Below are 22382 nucleotides of genomic sequence, written 5' to 3' on the forward strand. Positions count from 1 at the left end.
TGGTTAAGGCACTAGACAGGATTCTAGAAACTGAGGTAAAATTCCTGGCTTTGACACACGTGCCCGAAGGTGAATTGCTTGACCTTTCTGTGGCTTAGTTCCCTGTCTGTAAAACGTGCTATTTTCCCGTGTCACCGGTGTGCCGGGAGGCTAATGCATAAATGTGGGATGGCGGCTCAGATGACAATAGCGAGGATTGTATAAGTACCTAGCAATATGGCTGGTTGGGTGTCTAGCTAACAATGTGCATAATTGATACCTGACTTACATGTGGAAAGTAAATCGTGTGCATTTCCAGGAGCCTTTTTTGCATGTGGATTTTGACATCCATTCTTAAAACTTTGGCCTATAATTTTTTAACCCTAGAGAATACTTGGAATTCAATGTGTGATCCGGGAACTTCTCTCCACTCCCCTCACCATCCCTACTGGTGAGTTGCCAATTGTAGGATTTCCAGATAAAGTTCTGCTCTTCTCCAGCTGAGTTGTGCTCTGTTCTGTAGATCCATCCCAAGAGCTAGAGAGGGCTGATTTATTTGTTGGAGACGTCCGGAGAGATGGTGATCAAACCACTCATTCATCACTCATCATCAGTGTTCACATTAGAGCTCTCTGCAGAAGTGACGGGAGGATGTCTGTGCTGGGATAGAACAGTGGGACCCTCTATTGCTTTGATCTGATCCTCTGCACTCAGCACTAAAATTAACACTCTGCAGGTCTTCTCTCTCCCCACATGTGTGTGTATGAATTATTATTATTATTATTATTTTATTATTTTATTATTACACTTTTTTAGTCAGTGCTGTAAACATACCGAGTGCCTATAACAAACAGAATAGGATGCAGCCCCTGTCTTAGAGGACTTAGTATCTATGGCTGAAGAAGATGCTAAATGGGTCCCAGCCCAGCCATTATGACAACCTTATAGACAACACGTGATGTGGTCAGACCAGAAAATGAGATCATGAATCACAGTGTCCTTGGCAGTGATCCACCTAGTAACTGAGTTCTTTGCTGCCATCTGTGAGCTCAGAGGTGATCTCATAGTGCCTCACCTGCGATAGTTATTCTCCGTCCCCTTCTCCAAAACTGTGGAAAGGGCCAGTGACAGGAATCAGGGCTGTGTTCAAGTTCACAAACAAATCGGCAGCCCTGAGCATGGAGACAGCAGACTTGTAGGGCAAAGAGCCTGTGAAAATGAACCAATAGGTTCTCCATGCAAATTGAAATTTACAACAGAGTACCCCTAAGTTTGAGCTCCATGATCCTAAATTGGGGGCCGTGGCAACCTTCATCTTTGGCGTGGAGTTGCCATGCCACAGTGTCTGCAGCAGCTGCAGCTATTCCCTCTTTCAAAGGGGCATGAAAGACCACGGTATATCTGATACCACTGTGTGCTGAGTGCTGGCAAAAACCCACCTTTTAATGGCAATCATTGTCACATATTATACCAGCGGCAGCCAATGGGATGAGCTTATTCTGGCTGGGCCCACTGAGACACTGGTGCAGGTCTCAGGCTCCTGGCAAGTTGCAAGTGTGGCTCTCAGATGGGCAATATATGGGCATTTCTGTTTTAAAAGGACAGCTCTAGTGGTTGGTAATGAGAAAAAGGGGTCACAGGCATCTTAGCCCATGGCCCTACGTAAGGTGCTATGCCAAGGGGAACCTCACTTCCCTTGGAAGTTATGGTTATAGTCTCTATAGGGACCTGGGTAAATAGAGTAATAGATTTTAAGGCCAGAAGAGACCATTGTGATAATCTAGTCTGACCTCCAGCATAACACAGTTCACCCAGCAATTCATGCACCAAACCCAGGTCTTTTTGAAGATCAACCCTAAGTAAGAAATATTCCCATAATCCAAATGGGCAGATTGCACATGTGAAGCCAGACAAGATCAGATACAACACAGACATTTCAAAGGATATTGCCTTCACTTTGGAGTGACACTGGCGTCAGTATAGATTCTAGACATGGGATATGTAGGATCTGATCTAGATTTATAGTGGCCAATTAAGCATGTGTGGCTGGTGTTTGCAGAGCACCGAATACCCAGCTGGGTAGCTGGTGCTGATATTTCAGAACAAATCCTTCCATAACAAACTCAAAACAACAATAGCCAGCAGCAGAAGAGACTTGGCAGGAATTCCCATCCCAAATGTTAGTTGTCTCCTATTCTAATCTTGCCTTAGTCCTTCATATGAACATCAGTGGCTATTCTTCACGTGCATCCTGAAGGCACTATTGTATAAAGCCAAAGCAATGAAGTAACCCCTAAAACGGAACCTTTTGGCAGGAGCATTTAACAACAAAGAAATCCATGGGAGAAAAACACTGCAAAGTCCCCGTATTGGCAAGGGCACCAGAAAAACCCTGTGTTTCACCTGCATTGAACGTGAGCAGTGGCAGTGCAAACTTCCCACCTTGCCCCTGTCAGTGAGCCCTGTAGGGGAACACCTATTAGGGATGAGAAGAGAGTTTGGTCTCTCGGCCTCTTCAGTTCTTGTTAAGGCATCCTGGGATTGACCCTGGGACTTAAAAGGATGAGTCTCTACCGCCCAAACTATAAAACACAGGTTCTGCGGCACAAACGTTGTAGCATCTGTGTATGTGGACTAGCAGCTTGAGGATGACTGCAGCCACATGGTGTTTGTGTGAGTTATATTGACTTTGTTATGATTGAGACTGCCCAAAAGAGGCCTAATTATGGTAATGGATTTTATTATGTGAACCCATGTCCACTAAAACCCGCAAGAACTTATTGCACACATAGTACAGTGGTTGCCATTTAAAAGTCAACATTCGCCAACAGACACTACACAGTTACATATGCTATTTCCTATTCTAAATATGGGTGGAGGGGAGAGCAAATAACGCATCTTAGACACTGTTGGGAATCTCTATCTTTTTACTTAGATTGTAAGCTCTTTGGGGCCAGGATCGCCTGTTTGTTCTATGTTTATACAGCACCTAGCATAATGGGGATCCAAGGTGCTACCACAATCCAAATAATAATGGCAACCACTATATGCCACCAAACAGGCGTCAGCTGCTCTCAGCTCTCTCTCACTGAGGCCCTTGGCTGGATTTGAATTGATGATTTAGATGTGAAAATCTCTGTAGCCCATTCCCAGTCGGCTGGATCATCCAGTTATCCAGTCCCACTGTTTGGAGTGACATCAGAAATGCTGAGTCATGAAACAGTGTTTACAGAACACATTATCCGTGCTACAGAAATGGACCCCCCCCCCAAATGTCATTGGAAGCGCCGTATGCGCTAGTGGTTAGATGCGTCCCTGAGATTTTGGACCTTCTCTCATGTAATCCAGGCAGTATGTTGAGCAGAACAGGGAGAGCAGCCCCTCCATGGGGTGCTTGTTTGTTGGATGTTCCTTTGGAGGCCCTCACTAGGATCCTGTGTGGCTCTGACGGGCCTAGCTTAAGAATCTGCATTTATTAAACAGCTTCAAACATTAATTCTATGTACTTGGTATTTTTGCTCTTCCTGTCAATATTTGTGCTTGTGAAAGTTGAGAGGAGGTTGGGTGGAAGCCCTGGAAATCTCAGCTCATTTGTTTATCTACCAGGCGGGATCTCCACAGGATGACATCTGCATGCTATTGGGCTGCAGATCACCTCCTCCTCGGGCCAGAAGGTCGTGCTGGCTGCCTTTACTCGAGGCCTGCACATCCTGGCTAGCTGTGCCCAGTGACACAGAGCCATTTAGGTATTAGGGGAAGAGCCGGCCAGGGACTGAACTGAAGAGATGAAGAGCCTGTTTCACAAAGTCCCCTGAGGTAGAGTTGACCCAAGGGCCCAGAAAGAGAGACCTGTAGAGAGCTGGGGGTTGTGTGTGTGTGTGTGGGGGGGGGTTAACTTCCTAAATTTACAAAAATTAAAAAAAAACAAAAAAACACTCAACTGCCATGACAGTTGGGCTGAGAGGGGACACCCAACAAATGGACAACCCTGACTGATTGGATGGAGGGTGGGGTCTCCTATAACAAGGAGGCTCATGGTGATATCAGAAGATGAATTGCAGGCCAGGCCTGAATCTCAGAGATTCCTTTCGTTGCCTCTACCAAGTCACTTTTCTTTGCCTTTGATTGCTTGCTGGGTGTCTGCTGGATGCTGAGAGGTTGTTCAATGGCAAGTCACCCGAGTCTCAATTACAAGGAGTCTTTTAAACTTTCCAGCCCCTGAATAGTCAGGGTGTCAGGCTCAGCAGTGCTACCTATGGCAAGCTTTTGCTGGGTTAACAAATGCCTGAAATTCACCTTTTTCTTGTTTCTCCCCCTTCTGTTCTTCTCCTGCCTCTGTTTATTCTTTCTTTTCTTCACTTCTCTCTCTCAGATTTCGAGCAACCATTTATCAACAGACCCGAAACACTCCTCATCAACAAGAAAGAGAACACCTGGGTGCCCTGCTTGGTATCCATCCCAGATCTTAACATCACCCTGTTCTTGGTAAGAGACCTGCCTGGATGTGGCTCCGGTATAGATAATATCTTCTTTATTATGCATTTTAATTGGCTGAGAAGGAGCAGAATAGACATTGAAGGAGCTGGGAAATGCACAGGGTGGGTTTTCCATGGAACATGCAAGCCGCTGGCTTCCTCATTTTATGTGTTGGCCCAAGCTCTGCTGACCAGCTGCTTTGGGCATTCCCTGCCACGTGGCCTGTGGGTTTCTTGCTAGATCTGGTCCCCTTCACTGAAGTTGTAAAATCTTTGTTTTGTAGCATTTCCCAATAGCATCCATACCTGTTCATTGTTGTCTCTGCTACCTTTAGCTCCTGGGTCTTCATATACCCTTGGTGGTCAGTGTTCCCAAGGGACAGGCGCCTGTACTTGTGGGGACTGCTGATTAAAAACAACTCTATTATCAGCTTGCTTTGTGACTTTTTTACAATGCTAATACATCCTTCCAGGATGAGTGTTACTATTGTGCAAAGGCCTCCTGGGACACTTTGGGGGCCAGGGGCCTTTCCCTTGCCCGGGAAGGACCCCACACGAGGTCAGCATTCATCCCATTTGGGCTTATGTTTGGGGAATCAGCAGCAATTTCCTTAGTTATCACTATCTGTTTCCATTCCTGGAAGTTCCAGTCCCATTCTGCAGACTGTGAGCTTAACTGCATGGATACAGGGTCTTTTATGGTCACTTCCCAAGCAGCAGAGGATGCTGGGATTCCTATAGGACAAAGAGTCGGGGGGAAGAGAGGGCAGGAGTCCAGTGTGGCGTGATGCTGCATTTATTCTGCCCAGCCAACAAAAATGGAATGTTTTAGCCTTGGAAGAAGGGGGGGTTGGTGAGGGAATGCTGCCACCATGTACTTCTGCAGACAGTTTTCAAAATGTTGCTTTTTGCAGCCCAGCTCCATTATCTACCCAGACGGGAGAAGGGTTTTCTGGGACAACAAGAAGGGGATGCTGGTCCCCACCCACCTGATCAGGGACTCCTTGTTTGTTCAGTGCGAAACCATCATTGACAAGAAACTCTTCAGGTCCAATTATTTCATTTTACACGTCACAGGTGAGGCTGGAGCAGGGCAGCAGGTCACTCTAGAATTTCAGCTCTCAGTAGAAAAATAAAACTAGTTTTCTCCTCTCAATAACTTGGAGAAAGAAATGACGGGATGTACTGGTGAGGCTGCAAATGGGCAGACGGTGATAAGTTCTTAGTAGAGTGGTGAACTTTCCCATTTGTTTTAGTGTGGGTGGGTTTCAGAGTCTGTTTGGGAACATTTCATTGCTAATTAATTCTTGGTGGCCCAAAACACACCACCCACCCTGGAATCACTGATGCTTAGAAAACTGAGGAATCCTTCATGCAATCTAAATGGCTCCTTTTCTAATTTAGGAAGGCATCTTTTCAATGACCACTTAAGGGGCCAGATCCCGATGCCTTTATTCACGCTGAGTGGCCCGTTACTCTTCAAGCTGTCCCATTGAATTCAGTGGGACTAGTCATGGAGTAAGGTATTACTCAATTGAAGGGTATCAGAATCTGACCCTTAGAGATTCGGTTAGGTGCAAATGGGGCAGTTTTAATGGCGCTGCAGTTCTCAAATCCTGTGTTCGAGAGGTGAGTCGTGGCAGAGTGTGATGGCACGAGCCTTGCCCAGCGGTCTGTACTATATGACATTATGTTGGATTTATAGTATTCAAGCTGAGCTGTGTATATGCAGCACTCCATGCTGGGATATAACATGCTGTAGCATGCACTCTATGATCCCCTTACAACTGTCTGCATTGGTAACAGTCAGTGACCAGGTAGCGCTTTGTCCTTCCTTTTGGTGTTGCTGCTTTACCCACCACTGCCCCCTTCAGGTGCGGATGTCCAGAGAATGAAGCGAAACCCAGGGGCAGGGAGGTGAAGGGATGATGGGTTTGGCTGAATTGCAAGCCCCCAGGGAGCCGATGCGCATTGTACTGAGCGTTCCAGATCCCAGTGTCAAAGAGTTAATGGCATTTCTTTAGCTTAGAGATGCATTTTTCTCACCTTCTTTATATCAGGGAATGAGCTGTATGAAATCCAGTTGTTTCCTAAGAAGGCCATGGAGCTACTAGTGGGAGAAAAGCTGGTCCTCAACTGCACAGTGTGCGCTGAGTTTAACACTGGAGTAAACTTCCAGTGGGATTATCCTGGAAAACAGGTACATGTAACTTTCCCCTGTCCCTCAGCTGCTCCCCCCACAAACCCCTTTCCTTAGGGAACAATCTGTGCTGGCTGTTTCTAAAGGATGTCTGCTCAGACATCCCTCTCTAAGCAATTCAGTTACTCTTTCTGTGCTGGGTTAAAGAAATCAGTGGCCAATATGCAGGATGTGTGGTCTCAATTTGTGAGCTGGGAAGGGTTTGCCAGTCAGTAAACTCCTCCTTCACAGCTGACTGTGAGAGTTCAATACCAATTGTGCTGTGACATCATTGGCTGAGGCAGGGCATCCCATTTTGATGGTGTGACTAGGTTGCTATCCTCCAACTTTCCCATTTTGCCACTACAGCAGAAGCCAGTTAACAAAAGAACCTTTCCTCCCTCTCTCCCACCCCAAAAAATAACAATCCCTTTCAACATGTTTATTGCGTTAGCAGTTGTCAGACCAAACAATCATCTCATTTCCATGGGTGCAAAGCCAGAGTAACATCCCTGACTTAAATGGAGTTACACCAGGTTTCCAGTCTGTAACTGAGAGCAAAATCCAGCCTGTGATCGAGCACATTTTCCCTCATGATAGAAACTGATTCTTTTAGCAGGTGTTCTCTTTAAAGGCACCATACTGTATTCCTCTTGAGTTTTTGCTTTAACAGGCCTATTGCATTAAAGCGACTTCGCTGTTTGTCAGTTTGACATCCAGTTGATTATTTACATGCAGGTTAAATATGGAAGGCAGGAGGACAGGGAGTGTGAGACCCACTTGTCTGTTGAGATGCTTACCAATTCTGGCAGCTCACTGCTAGCTTGTGGTAACTTTAACTACAGAGGAGCAGGTTTTCAGGGAGAATAGCCACAGACCAGATTTCTCTCTGCAGAATGTTATTTGAGGGTGATATCATCTTGTGGGCTTCAAGACATTTCTATAGTGAGGGGGCTCTGCAGACTGATTACGCTCTGCCCCAGGCTACTGGCCCACAGATTGGAGTGGGGCCTGTGATAACAAAGGACCTGTTACAAGACTATGACGTGTATTCCTAGGCCCACAGGAATGGCTCTTTGCCAGGCCTATCATGGCTCAAAGGGCTGAAGCAGTTCTTGGAACTGCCCATCTTTTAAACAGTAACTCGGGAAGAAGTAACTGAGGAAGACTGAATGCTCCTGGCGGTGAGGAGCCTCGCATGTAACCCATCCAAACTGTGTCTGTTCCCTTGACTTATCTTTTAACCCCCTTTCACCTCTTCTTGGCAGATGCACCGGGCTGTCACTGAGCTGCCCGAGAGACGCTCCAAGCAGAACCACACTGAGCTCTCCAGTATCCTGATCATCCAAAACGTGAGCCAGCAGGACCTGGGGAAATATGTGTGCATGGCCAGCAATGGGGAGCAGACATTCGAGGAGAGCACCGATGTCATTGTGCATGGTACAATAGGCTTCTGCTTTGTCAAGACACCAGGGGTGGGGCAGTGGGCAGAGAGACCAAAAACAGATAGCCAAGGAGAAGAGAATTCTAAAAGTTATCAGGAGGCGTTTTGTTCACTAACACACCAGAGAGCTACCTTTGAAGCATTGCCTGTTACATGCGATTTACAGGTTAGAGGATCCCCATGGCCCCGGGACCCTTGGATTCCAGTACCGGCTGAGCTACGGACTCAGCGTATGTGACCCTCCCTTCACCCCCACACAGCAAGTCATTCAACCACTCTGTACCCCTGTCATCACACTGGACAGCTGGGTGTGAACTAGCATGAGCCTCACTGCAAGGCAAACACTCATTTGAGCTGAGACGTCCTCTGGCAATAAATTACAATTTCTCATATGCACCTGCACATCACCACCCAGTGCCCATGTGATCATGGGGGTGTACTCACCCCCGTCTGAGTGCTCGCTGCAGAGATGTGTACGTGCAGCCACACACGTGCACGGACAAGCATACACTTGTACAAACGCACTTGGAGGTGCACAGTCACATCACTTTATTGAAGAGGCAGGGCAGGGTAGCGGCTAGAGCATTGGCGTGGAACTCAGACTACCTGGGTTCTATTCCTGGCTTTCTATTAGCCTGCTGGGTGCCTTGGGCAAGTCACTTCACCTCTCTGTCACTGTTTGTTTCCCCCTCTGTAAAATGAGGATAATGATACTAACCTTCTTTGTAACATGCTTTGAGATCTGCTGATGAAAAGTGTGAAAGAAGAGCTGGGTACAGTATTGTGAATGTCTCAAAAAGTGCAACCCCCTGCTCGTGTTGCTGGGCAAGTGACATCTCTGTCACTGTGACAGCACGGCAGATTGACAGGTCTCTTTCTGCTCCCCCCCACTTTTTGTCTTGACACCTGTCTGCGTGGCCCTGCTTTTACAGAGAAGCCCTTCATCAACGTGGAGTGGAAGAAGGGCCCAGTGATAGAAGCCACAGCGGGAGACGAAGTCGTGAAACTGCCAGTGAAGGTTGTCGCCTATCCCCCGCCAGAGTTCCAGTGGTAACCCACCTTTCTTAGCCTGTGTCCCCCAGCCTTCATGCCCATCACTCACAGAGGAGGGACTAAGGACGGGGTAGGAGGGGGGTTGGGGTTAACAAGGGTCTTGCAGAAATTCCTTACAGGAGGGGAGATGTCTCTATCTGCAGCAGAAGGAGCTGGCTAATACGGCTGGCCTGAGGAGCCCAGCAATTTATATTGAGGGAAAAGATCTCCCTTAGCTCTTTCCCAGGCAGCTGGCAGCCAGCCAAGGAAGAAAACCTCCCTAATTGGTCCTCACACTCAGTCTTCTGGTTTTGGCCACATTCTGCTCTCTCATCGTTCACTTTTTTCCTCCCACCGCACCCGCACCCATAGGGCTGCCCAGCGTTTCTGGCTGCACACAACAGGGCAGAGCCCTTCCTGGGGTTGGGAGTGGGGCGGTGGGAGAGGGGACAGGTTAGGTCCTGGAACCTGGCACATAGACAGCAAAGATTCAGGTCTGCAGTGAGCAGAGGGGCCGAACTGAACTCCCTTGGGAGCTCCGTTGGTGCTGCTTCTCTCCTGACCAGCCAGCTGGGGTCGCTGCTGCAGCCTGGAAGAGAAAGGCCAAGGGCCTGATTCTCCACTTGTCACCAATTGCACCAGTGCCAAGCGGGTGTAAAATGCTAACAACCAGAATTCTCCACTCACACCAGGGGTGGTATTTTACACCCATCCCAACCTGGAGCATTCTTACCTCTAGGAAAGCGAGCTGCCCCTAATTGTTTTCTTCGGAAACCTGGTAAGTCCCCTCTAAAAGGGCTTCCAGCATTAGTGACCGAAGCCCTCTGAGCACATTTTGCTGCCAGATGGCTCCCAGCATTAGCACCTGCAGGCCTCTGGCTATATTTCAGTAGGACTGTACCTCTCTGTATATGCATTTGCTCTCTATTTCCCTGCAGGTACAAGGACGGCAAGTTAATTCCCAACAAGCAATCTCCCTATTCGATGCAGATCAAAGACGTGTCAGAACAGAACTCCGGGACTTACACCTTAGTTCTATGGAATAGGCTGGCTGGGCTGGAGGAGCGCATTAGCCTCCAGTTAATAGTCAATGGTAAGGAAGGATAAGGCAGAAAATGGCAGGAGGCAACTGGCCAAGAGATCTTCGTGGTGTTCTTAGACCCAGTAGGCCAAACTCATTCCTGGAGTAACTCCCCTGAAATCATTAGCCCGTTGTATTTAATTCACTGGGGGATGTCACTATTCTGTAGCAGTCAAAGTTGATACCTCTATTCTTTCCCCATTCCACCAATCGTAGCTAGATAATTACACGTGGCCTTTTCAACGTGATCTAGTGGACAGAGCACTGGAGGGGAACTCAGGAGACCTGGGGTTTATTTCCGTCTCTGCCGCTGCTGGGGGACCTTGGGAAAGTCATTTCCCCTCTCTGTGACTCAGTTCCTCCATCTCTAAAATGCTAATCTCCTTTCTAAAGTGCTTTGAGATCTCCTGACGAAAAGTGCTAGATAAGAGCTAGATATTAGTATCATCAGAGATTTCTCTGTCACTGAACATGGACAAATATAGAAAATGAAGGCGACCTCTTTTCCATGAGCAATCCTCCTTGTCTTCATGCACTTCTAAATTCTGACGCTGATGTGCTGGGCTTTGCAGCTGTCTCCCTGATCGGGTTTAGAAAAGCTCCTGTAGGAAGAGCTGATGGAGGATGGTGAGTGACAATGATTCCGACTAGGACTTTGTGTCAGGGCAGAATAGAAACATGATACCTGGGGTTTATATCTATGTTCCCCTAGGTACTTGTGCCAGATTCACCCCGATGCAATTCCATGGACCTCAGTGGAGTTACAACAGGGATGAATTTGATCCCTCGTGCATCCCTGCAATGTGGAAATAACGCGGCAGAGCATGGAATTCTGGGGTGTGAGGGGAAGGGATGGTCTAACCCTAATTAAAGTAGTTTTGGCATCCACTGTAACTGCGACTTACGAGGCTCTGGCAGGAATGGACTGGTGTGCAGGACTGCTAGGAGCTGCTTTGTTACATGCAGCAATTGGACAGTCACATCAGTGAAGTCTTGTAGAGGAAGAATTCGCTTTAAATGTTGCTAAGTATAACTTACCCCTCCTTGCACAGCACCTCTACATTGGGCCCAAGAGCTCCACAGATTAAAGAGTGTTGCTTTAATTCATCGCACCACCTGGAGCCTCCCAGCAGGTCACTGCCTCTATACCTAGTTGCCCTGAAACCCAGGGCGTTCTGGTGACCTGTCTTTTCATAACCCCGAACAGGAACGATGTTCTGTCTGGCGTGGCGACTCAGCAAAAGGAACTGCAGTGCTGATGCCAGATTACAAATTTTGTCATTCTGCTGATTTCAGTTCCTCCGCACATCCACGAGAAGGAAGCCTCTTCCCCGAGCATCTATTCCCGTAGGAGCCACCAGGCCCTCACCTGCACAGTCTATGGCATCCCAGCACCAGAAGTGATCCAGTGGCAGTGGAGGCCGTGGAGGCCTTGCCGGATGTTCTCACGACGTAGCCTGTAAGTGCTCTTCCTCACCATCTTGGCCCTGGCTTCCTAGCACCAGGTGCCAAGATCCCAGTCATATCACTCAGGAGAAGGCCTTGGGCATATTCAGAAAACACGGAGCCCGTAGCCCCTCAAAACTAAGCTATGCCACTTGGCTGCGGATGTGAGTGGTGCGTGGCGCGTGTTGGGTGTGATTCGTTGGTTGGGGGAAGGCAGTGTTGTCTGTCGGTTAACATAGGGAGTCAGGGTTCTATTCGCAACTAAGTCACTCAGTGATTTTGGTTACATCACTTCATCTCCCTGTGGCTCAGTTTCACCATCTGCTGGGCACAAAGCTCCAGTCCAGGATTTGCCTGTGACACACTGAGGTGAAAACTGCAGTATCCGATGGATATGGAGCTGCCTCAGCCTGTTCATTCACATGGGATATGGAGGAAGAGATGCTGAGCACACCTGAAACAGACTTTTGGAGCATTCCTGATGTGTCATATGTCTAACCCCTGACAGCCTCTAACACGGAGCCTGGGCAACTTTCTCCTGGCTCCTCATCCCCCGACTTCCAATGCCTCCAGTGAGGTCATGGACCTGTCAACACTCCAAGACGTTTGCCATAATAAGACCTAACACTTTACAAACCTTAACTGATCCTCACATTACCCCTGTCAGGCAGGTAAGTATTATTATCCCCATTTTACAGATGGGGAAACTGAGTCAGAGAGTCCAAATGACTCACTCAAGGGCACACCATAAGCCCATGGCAGAGCCAGTGTCTAGTGAAATCCACTAGACCATGCTGCTTTTGCAGTCGGCCAGCGAAATACAAAGTACTCGGAAACCAAAGGGCTTTCTCTTGCCTCATTCCTACCCTGGGGGGCAAACACCAACCCAGCATCTTACAGGTGATGAGCATCAGTGACCAATGACTTATGCAGAATCTAGAATCAGATCTGGCTTCCTGCATGTCTCCTATTAGAAAGGTGAAGGTCAGAAGTCTGTGGTGTTTGTTTGGTATCTAAGTGGTTAACCTCTGGACTGGTAAAAGAAACATCCTAAAGAGGAGTCAGAAAGCAGCTGTCTCTGCGAGGGCTAGGAAGGGCAGCCCAAAATGTCCCTGGATCCTTACTGCAGAGCTCTGGGTACTGGAAGGGATGGAAGGAGAGGGCTCTGACTGAGGAAACACCTGTTGCTTAGGTGACCTGTGTCCTATCCACACCTAGTGAGCCTGATGCTGCATTGCTGGATGTGTTCATCTCATGTTGCTAGGAGGAGCAGGAGAATTTCATTACTCTTCTTGGCTTGCTGGTCCCAATGTGTCTTCCATTGTGAGGTACACACGCACCCCATGTGCCTGAGACAGGAAGATTTTTGCTAGCAGTGTCTGTTATTCCCCGCCTGCACTCTTCCTCTCCTTGTGCTCCGGACCGCCTCTCCAGTTCCTTTCTCCCGCTGTATGGTCTGAGACATAACCCTCCCGTGTTGAGGGAGCTAACCCGCCGATATCAAATCTGTAAATATTGTAAAATATAAATGTTGTTAGTTAGGTTTTCGTTTTAGGGTTAGTTTAGTTAGTTAGAATTCAGGATTATCTCCCCCCGCCCCCACCAATACAGGACACAAATTAAGCCTGGGATTCCAGGCTTCAAGAACTGTATGTCCTACCCGCAGTCCTGCCCGGTCAGTGACAACCAATGTCAGAGGTGCCTACGCTGCCTCAGAGAAGCTAAGTGCCGTATCTGCCGCTCCTTTCCCAGCCAAACCCGGCAAGTGCCGGAGTTCAGATTTAGGAAACATCTCATGGAGTGTGCTAGGAGATGACAGTCTGAGCCAGGCCAAGCAGAGCCACCTGTACAGCGGGCAGCGGTGTTGAGGAGCACTCCACCTGGCACTACCACTTCTGAGAGAGAGGTGAGCAAAGACAGAGCCAAAGGCTCCTCTTCTTAGGCTCACCACCAGGACAGGGAGCCCTCTCAAAAGCCTAAAGAGAAATCCCCCACCTCTGTATCGCCAATGCCTTCTAAGTTGGATGATTCTTCATGCCTGGCTCCAGGAGGCTCAAGGGCCCATAGGAGTCATGATATGAAGAATAAGAGTTCCCTCCACACCACCACCATTGACAGGAGTGGGACCACTGGTGCCAAGCAAGGAGAGACATGAGCCAAGGCCAGGACAATCAGCAGTACCTGCCAAGGTCAAACACTAAGAACCTGTCATGCTGTGTGGAGTGGCTCGTGAGTATGTGTGCCAGCCTCAGGGCAAACTGTCAAAAAGCAGGGCAGAAATCTCCAAGTAGTTGTGTGTTCTATCATTAGGTTTCACCAACCCAGTATCAAGTGTGAACTCCTAAAGCATTGTGACAGTCTTACCCAGGAGTCACAGCCAGTCCTTTTGGCCATTCCAGGCTATTTTGCCAGCCAGGCAAGCTGGACTATGTGATAGGTGATCACTTTACACCTAAAATCACACCAGTATTCAGGTACTCCCAGTTCCAAAGTACCAGTCACTTACCCCAGGTCATTTGTACTCAGATCTCAAACCAAAGACAACACCTGTAGCCAATCCTGTAATAAACTAACTAAACATTTATTAAGTAAGAAAAGAAATAAGATTCTATGAATCTATGAAATAAGAGAATTATTTAAAAGGTTAAAACAGGAAAAAAACACACACACAAATGAGTTACAGTCTTCAATTTATGAAAGTAATATAAGCATCTATAATAAGCAGCTCTGTGCATCCTTTAGGGCTGACCCATGCCAAGCAGCATGGGAATCTCTTGCTTATGTTTAGGAATCTTTGACCCTCAGAGTCTAGACAGCATAAAGAAACCAAGTTTTTCCTTGTCAGGAACTTTTTATTCCCCAGATTCCAAGCTGATGGGATGTGTTCATGTTTCCCCTTCCTGAAGAGAGTTAGGAATGCAATCAACAAGGTCTCTGTCCTTTGTTACACAATGCCTCATTTGCCATCAATGGGCCATCTTGTGTGCAAAACAAGCACTTTACCTTGATTCAGTGGTTCCCAAACTTGTTCCGCCGCTTGTGCAGGGAAAGCCCCTGGCGGGCCGGGCCAGTTTGTTTACCTGCCGCGTCCGCAGGTTCAGCCGATCGCGGCTCCCAGTGCCCGCAGTTCGCTGCTCCAGGCCAATGGGAGCTGCTGGAAGCTGCTCCCAGGCCAGTATGTCCCTTGGCCCGTGCCCCTTCCAGCAGCTCCCAGTGGCCTGGAGCAGCAAACTGCGGGCACTGGGAGCCGCGATCGGCTGAACCTGCGGACGCGGCAGGTAAACAAACTGGCCCGGCCCTCCAGGGGCTTTCCCTGCACAAGCGGCGGAACAAATTTGGGAACCACTGCCTTAATTAATGCTGCTTTTTCTTGTTCGGTGAGGTACCCAATTACAGAGGGTTACAGTGTAAACCTGCAATATAACTTTCCCAAGGGATACAGAGATTATAAGCAGTATCATTCCATAAAGTCTAAACACATTCTTATTAGGCTAATATCCATTTTAACTATACTAACCCACAGATAAACCGGACTGGTTTCCAGCTGTGCATTTATCAGTGTTCACTGAGGCCCTGGGCCTTGGCATGACCTGGCATCTGGTCTGGCAGCATCACAAACCCCATGCACTGACGGTATGGACATGCTCACGTAAGGAAATGCTGGCTTCCAAGGGCTGTTCTATGCCAGCTCTAAAGATGCACAGAGAGAAGACTCTTCACACCCCGATGACTGGTGATAGGTGCACTACTTCGCATGATATCATAACCCTTCCAGATCCAGAATCTTCCCTCCTATCAGACCCAGTCTTTACAGGGGAGATTCTGACACCATCTCTCCACGAACTCTACAAGACAGGTCAATCCCCAATTCCTTCTAACAGTCGAGGTATTTCCATATCAATGGTACCTATAGCACCACCATTGGAGAAGCCCGCATTTTCCTCTTCGGGGGACTCTGACATGGGGGAAGAACTGACATCACCTCCAGTGAGAGAAGTGAGCCCAGATAGAGGATCCAGAATCTTCTGGGCCCTGCCACGACCTTATAAGATGGGGTGCCCCCACACCCTGGCCATGATACCCTATGCCTTGGGGACCTCCTCAACCTATGTTGGATCCCTCTCACTGGCTGTACTGGGGACCATGAGACTCATAAATGCAATATTCTGAATCTGTATGGTCTCCCCGTGAATCACACCATCCCTCCCCCTCCAGAGATCAACCAGAGCTCCCTCAGGAACCCATGGAGAGCAGGAGGAAGAGCTGGATCCAGCAGTACTGCTGGGCCCAATAGGAGTACCATCATCATCTCCTGATGAGGCAGTTGCCATGGCCCCATCATGTCTACCAGATGACCACAGTATCAAGATCTGTTGAGGAGAGTTATGGACTCTCTCCAGATTCCTCTGGAGGAAATCCAGAGGCTACCTCACAGGCTGCAGATATATTTACGGACCGTGGGACCTAACAAAATAGTGCTCCTTGTTAATGAAGCCATCCTAGAGTCTGCCAAAGTCGTGTGGCATATTCCAGCAGTAATTCGTGCACCTCCTCCTAAGAGGGCAGACAAAAAGTACAGCCAAGGGAGCAGAGTTTTAGTTCACTCATCCTGCCCCAAACTCTTTCGATGGTTCAGGCTGTCACTGAAAAAGGCAGGAAACAGCATCCCTCAGGGAAAGAGGCCAGACGTTTGGACTGCCTCAGAGGGAAGGAGTTTGCATCCACCAGCCTGCAGTTCCAAACCAGGCCTTGTTGTCACAGGACAGTATGACTTTTCTAACGCTTCAAAGATTTCTGAATTCAGAGACAAGCTTCCTCAAGAGAATAGGGCACAATTTGAGGCCCTTATTGAGGAGGGTAAATTGGTGGCTAGAACATCTCAGCAGGCTGCTATTGACTTAGCTGACACAGCCTCAAAGTCAATGGCGACTGCTATCATTATGTGTCACAAATCCTGACTGTTCTCCTCAAGTTTCCCCAGGGAAGTTCAATCCACTGTGGAGGATTCACCCTGTTATGGGTATAACTTAATTACCGAAAAGACTAATGAGTCTTGAAAGACTCAAGGGCAACCCTTCTTTCCCCAGTTATATATATAGGTCAGCACTGGAAAGCAAGTATGATAGACAGCCTTACAAGCCTAAATCACTGCCACAAGCCTTCTACTACCAACGCAGATATGAACCACCACAGAAGCAGCGAAGGATGCAGAGAACCAAACACAATGTTCCTCCTTCCAACCACAACCTCCCACTAAGGGATACTTTTGATGAGACCCTTGAGAGCTGCGAACCAACTCATCTCCTACCGACCCAGACATCAAATTTGGTGGCCACCTAGCCCAATTTTCCCAGACTTGGTGAATGATAGCAGACAAATGGTTCTCTACATCATCCATTTTGGCTACACCATTGAGTCCTCCCCAACCCCCCCAAAAAAACCTTCCTCATCTCTTTTCAGGGACTGTGACAAGGTGTATAGATCCCATAATGATGAGGAAGGCACCAGAGAGGCCCTGTGTAGGGCTCACTCCTCCTCTCTAGCCATGTCAATCATTTTTAGTAGGGAGGAGGCCTTTAAAAAGGAGGACACTGCAGTCAGCTGTGGGGTGGAGAGATCATCCTGAGCAGGAAACAGCTTGACTGATTCCTGAAGCCCCAGGGAGACCCCCCCCATCCAGGAGATCTCCACCCCAACCCTAGTAGAGAGTGAAGCGAATTCCCGGGTTAGGCCTGCAGGGGCTAGCTCAATTCAGCAGCCCAGCCAAAAGGGCTCCTCAAAAACCGCTACACAGATGGCCCCAAAATAAGAAGGTACTGTTGTTGGCCTTTCCTCCTTTGTCTTGGCTCTGGGAAGCAGTTATTCTTGGGAGCGCTGGGACATTTAACTTTCGTTTTGATCCCCGAGCAGAAGGGACTTAAGAAAGCCTGCAAAGGGAAGGTTTTCCCTTGCAAGAAATAAGAAACTGGGGCCTGTGTATAAGCCACCCAGTGGAAATAACTGGGCGTGGCCAGAATCTCCCACCACCTGGGAGAAAAACTGAATGGAATTCTTTTTCAGGGACCACGCCCACAAGATACTTATTCAGGACATAGACTCCCTACTCCAGAAGGGAGCCATAGAGCCACTACCATCTCAACATCAGGAGAAAGGATTTTATTCCAAATGTTTCCTCATCCCCAAGAAAAAGGCAGGATGGAGACTCATCTTCGACCTCCGGCAAGTCAGTGTCTTTATCTGCAGATTGAAATTTCCCAACCAAGAGGTTGATTGCAGACGCTGCTCTCCTGGGGTGGGACACCCATCTGGACAAATGCAGCAAAAGGAACATGGACTGCTCAAGAGGCCAAGTTGAATGGAAGCCTCCTGGAATTGAGAGCTGGCCGAGAGGCCTGCAAACAATTCTTACCGCTCATACAATCCCAACATCTTCAGGTGGTGCTAGACAACATGACAACAGTGTTCTGCATCAACAAGCAAAGGGAAGTGAGATCTTTCCCTCTGTAGATAGAGGTGGTCAACCTGTGGAAGTAGTGTATTCATCACCAGATCACTCTATTAGTAGTACACCTCCTGGGAATACACAATACATTAGCAGACAGCCTCAGCAGCCACGTCTCGATTGACCATGAATGGGAGCTATACAACTCAGTGGTAAAGACTATATTCAGATGGGGCTTCCCATCTTGGGATCTGTTTGCATCATGAGATAACATGAAATGCAAGATATATTGCTCCAAGTCAGGACTCCAAAGCAGATGCCCTTCTAATCTCATGGGAAGGCCTCATCGGGAACACCTTTCCATCCATTCTTCTTGGCCTTGAGTCTTCAGAAAGATTCAACAGGATGGGGCAGTGATCACTGATCACTCCCAGATGGCCCAGAAAGTTTTAGTTCCCCCAAACTTCTCCAGCAGTCATCCGTCCACCCATCAGTATGCAGACTTTCCCAGACCTCTTGATGCAGGACAAGCATGAGATCAGACATCCCAATCTAGAGTCCCTCCTCCTCATGGCTTGGTATTTGGATGGGTGTTGCATCTAGAGCAGACATGTTCTGTAGTAGTTCAAGTACATCCTTAAGTATAGTAGGAAGGAATCCACCAGAAAATGCGACTTAGCTGAGTGGAAGAGATTTTTCTATTTGGGTTCAACAGAACCGGCTGTACCCAGAAGAACCAGACATTCTAGACTGTTCTAGACTGTTCTAGACTATCTGCTCACCCTGAAGACCTCAGGTCTGTCCCTTAGTTTCCTGCAAGTGTGCTTGGCAGCAGCTAGCACCTGCCATTCCCCAGTTGACACCCACTCAATTTTCACCCATCCAGTGACTGAACGTTTTCTAAAGGGTTTAGTTAGAACCTTCCCTCTAGTAACTAAACCTGCTCCCACACGGGATTTTCACTTGGTCCTCTTGGTGTTAACTAAATCAACATTTGAACCATGGTCTCTAATGATCAATGGTCATCTTTCTAGTGGCCGTCACTTTGGCTAGAAGGGTTGGAGAATTAGGAGCCTTATGGCTGATCCACATTACACAATTATCTATTAGGCTAAGGTTTTGTTGAGACTACACGCAAAATTAACCCCCAAAGTAATCTCGGCCTTTCACCTAAACCAGACAATATACCCACCTGTCTTTTTTTCTGAAGCCACACATTGCTAACAAGGAGCGCAGACTCCATTCCCTGGATGTGCACTGGATGGTGGCATTTTACATTCAAAGGACTACTGATTTCTGGAGAGAATGCCAAATCTCTGTGGCTTTCCAGTGTTTCAGTGCAGAGAGTTTTCTCAGCTGGCACAGGAAGAGATGTCTCTGAGGTTCTGTCTCCCTTCTCCACCTGCCAGCTCTCCCCAGCAGAGCTCACCACTGCCTGGAAAGCTGGGAAGAGAAGGCCACAGGAAGCTGGTTAGAAAACTGTACTGAACTGAACAGACCAGCTGTGGCTGTTGGATGTGAATGGCCTGCACCTGGATGGCACTTTGTAGCGCAGAGTCATACAGCACAGTGGGTCACTACATGCAAGAAATGTGCTCCTCCAGAAGCAGCCTGCCATGTATGGACTGCAACCGGAGCGGTAGGAGCTGGGAACCCTGCAGAAGACGTGTGCTCAGGCTGCATGGTGTAAGAGTGCCTGCACTGTGGCATTGACCCACTGGCCCAAGTAGGAGCCATGTGAGGCTCTGAAGAGAATCTCAGCCTTGCTTGGCTGAAGGAAGGTCTCAAGAACGCAGGACCTCCAGTGGGATGGGTTGTAAAGGGCAAGAATCAGTGAGCGGGCCTGTCTACAGTAGATTTTCTTCTGCAGAGTTTCCCAGTAGAGCTTGCACTGTGGCAGGTGTCCTAGTGAGAGCAGCGGTGGGTGCACTAGTGAGGACAGGGCCCAGGTATGTTTACCCCGGTGGTATCTAACCCTGCTCAGAGCAGATGACATGGTGGTTAAGCAGCCAGGGGCCCCAGCTGCCTTTCTGACCTCAGTGCGCCTGCTGTTGCTTCCACCAGTGGAACTGCTCTAGGAGAACATTTGAGGGGAATAGACGTAGTGGAGATGCATCTAGCGAGACACATGGAAAAAGAAGCCAACAGAGAGCAGAACATGAGCGAGGCAGAGTCACTGAGCGTGGAGGAAATGGGGCGCCGACAGAGACACCTAGGCCACAAAGGTTCTGCTGTAACTGTGTATTTCCAATAGCATGTGAGCACTCGGTGGCCCTGTCAGGAAGCAGAGGGGCTGATGAATTATGAGCACTGTCTCCCAAGGCCGCAATGTTTCTGCTTAGTGCAGCTCCAGAGGATGCAGGAGGCTTCTTCCTGACTTCCTGTTGTTTACACAGATTCCTGATGTTGCCCCCCGGGGAACTCACACTGCAGGGCACTCTGCCCTGTGCTACCAGCAGACGCCCCCTGTCCCTGATTCCTTGGGGCACTAACACTGCTGAGCACTCTGCCCTGCGTGGCCAGCAGACACAACTGGGGAGCACTCGCTGCAGAGCCGCATCCCCGGCACAGACAGTGGATACTCCCTGCTCCTCATTCCCTGTCACCCCAGACATTCATTCTGGTTCATCTGCTCATTCAGAGCAGAGCCCTCTCCTGCATGCAGTGAGCAGACATCCCTGTGCCTTACCCCATGGATGGGCCTGGACCCTCCATCCCCCCCCCCCCCCCGACTTGGCTCCCAATACACGCTCCACTCCACTTCCTGACCCACCAGGGCACCCCCTCCTCACCGCATGCCCTAGTGCATATGCATTTCTGAAACACACACAGCTAGTCAGGCCTGGCTGCAGTTTGTATTCAGGTTCCCTGTGAGGACTGGGTTCTGCACTCCTGGAGATCAAAGACTGAACGCTCCCTTCCCTTCCCTGTACCCCTGGCATCAGTGGTAATAACCTGGGAGGCTCTGGTGCCAAGGTGAATCTCTCAGTCCTGTTTCTTTTAGCTGCCTACAGCAACTGTGTTTGAGACATTTCCCCTGGGTTAACCAAGGTGCACTCCTTGCAGGGCTGAAACATCTGCTAACATTATCCAAGCCATGTGGTGACTTTTACACCCTCGGTGCTGTGAATCAGGCTCAGAAGAAACACTATGGATCTAGGCCTCGCTACAGAGCAAACCAAACTGGAACAGAGCCAGAAACTGAGCATGGCATAGATGACTGGCCTTCATTCCCACCGCTGCAGGGTTGGCTGCCACCCGAGCGTCCCTTGTGGCTAGAGGTCGCTTTGTAGCGCTCCGACCCATTGTCTCCTTCGTGGGGTCCCTTAACCAAACTCAAGAAATTAAAACATATCCTGGGGTCCCACTTAGTCACTTTCAGTATACACTGACCCTCCATGCCCCAACCCCAGTTCAGTGTCTCTCGTCCTTTGTTGGGGGTCCCCAGCCCTCTTTCCCAGAGCCAGGCACAGTTCAAAGTCTCTGCAGGACCCAGGCTTGTTCCTTGCTGCTGCTTCCAGTTCTCAGCTGCTACACGTTCTCAGGCCTCTCCTTCCTGAGCATCCCCGCCCTTACTGCACCCGCCTGCTGCTTTTTGTAGGGAATTTGCTGACTCAGGTGAGACTCCTCCTGTAATCAGGGCTGGCTGAGCCCCAAGTGCCCCAGCTCAAGAGCAAGCCGCCTTGTTACACCCGCTCATCCATCATTGGGGGGAAGGATGATTTTGTGGTGAAGGCAGTGGCCTGGGAGCCAGGAGCCTAAGAGTCACATCCTCTCTCTCTGCCTCAGTTTCTCCATGTAAGGAGGAACCATCAGCTTACCTAGCTCATGGAAGTGCAGTGGGCCTCCATGGACATGTGAAGTGTTGCTGCTGAGAGAGCTTTCCTCGTCCCGGGAAATCCTGTTGGTTCCGACAGAAGGAGCATGCCAGCTCTCAGTCCCCACCCTGCAGAGAGGAGTGCCACCGTTTGGCCTCATTCTCAGCGAGCACCCTCTCTCCCCATCCCCTCTTCTCTCGCATGGCTGCCGGGTGAGCAGTAGCAAGCATCGGGCGGCAAGGCGCCATCAGCGGGACCGGATGCCCGAGTGCAAGGACTGGAAGGACGTGTCCCAGCAGGATGCTGTGAACCCCATCGAGAGCATCGACACCTGGACAGAGTCAGTAGAAGGAAGAAATAAGGTGAGGTTGTTTCTCTGTATCCCCACTGCCCGGGCTCGTCGTGTGGAACCTCTCAGGCACGATTAGCCACACACCTTATTGGCATGGGCGCTCTCTAATGTCAGGTTATCTAGTGATTACAGAA

General features: G+C 49.0%; 1 protein-coding gene across 3 annotated transcripts in view; it reads left to right on the forward strand.

The window, feature by feature from the left end:
* FLT4 (fms related receptor tyrosine kinase 4) overlaps positions 1–22382 on the forward strand; it is a 97048-nt gene that overhangs the window by 48245 nt on the left and 26421 nt on the right. For 2 of the 3 annotated variants that reach the window (XM_074960327.1, XM_074960328.1), the window contains exons 4-11: positions 4352–4464; positions 5369–5531; positions 6515–6654; positions 7902–8073; positions 9010–9127; positions 10048–10202; positions 11487–11649; positions 22117–22258. In XM_074960327.1, the coding sequence (XP_074816428.1) occupies positions 4352–4464; positions 5369–5531; positions 6515–6654; positions 7902–8073; positions 9010–9127; positions 10048–10202; positions 11487–11649; positions 22117–22258 (1166 nt within the window). Of the gene's footprint in view, positions 1–4351; positions 4465–5368; positions 5532–6514; positions 6655–7901; positions 8074–9009; positions 9128–10047; positions 10203–11486; positions 11650–22116; positions 22259–22382 lie in introns of those variants that run through there. The other variant, XM_074960329.1, reaches the window with a different exon arrangement.

The sequence above is a fragment of the Natator depressus genome, chromosome 8 (genome assembly GCF_965152275.1).
Source record: "Natator depressus isolate rNatDep1 chromosome 8, rNatDep2.hap1, whole genome shotgun sequence".
NCBI lineage: Eukaryota > Metazoa > Chordata > Testudines > Cheloniidae > Natator > Natator depressus.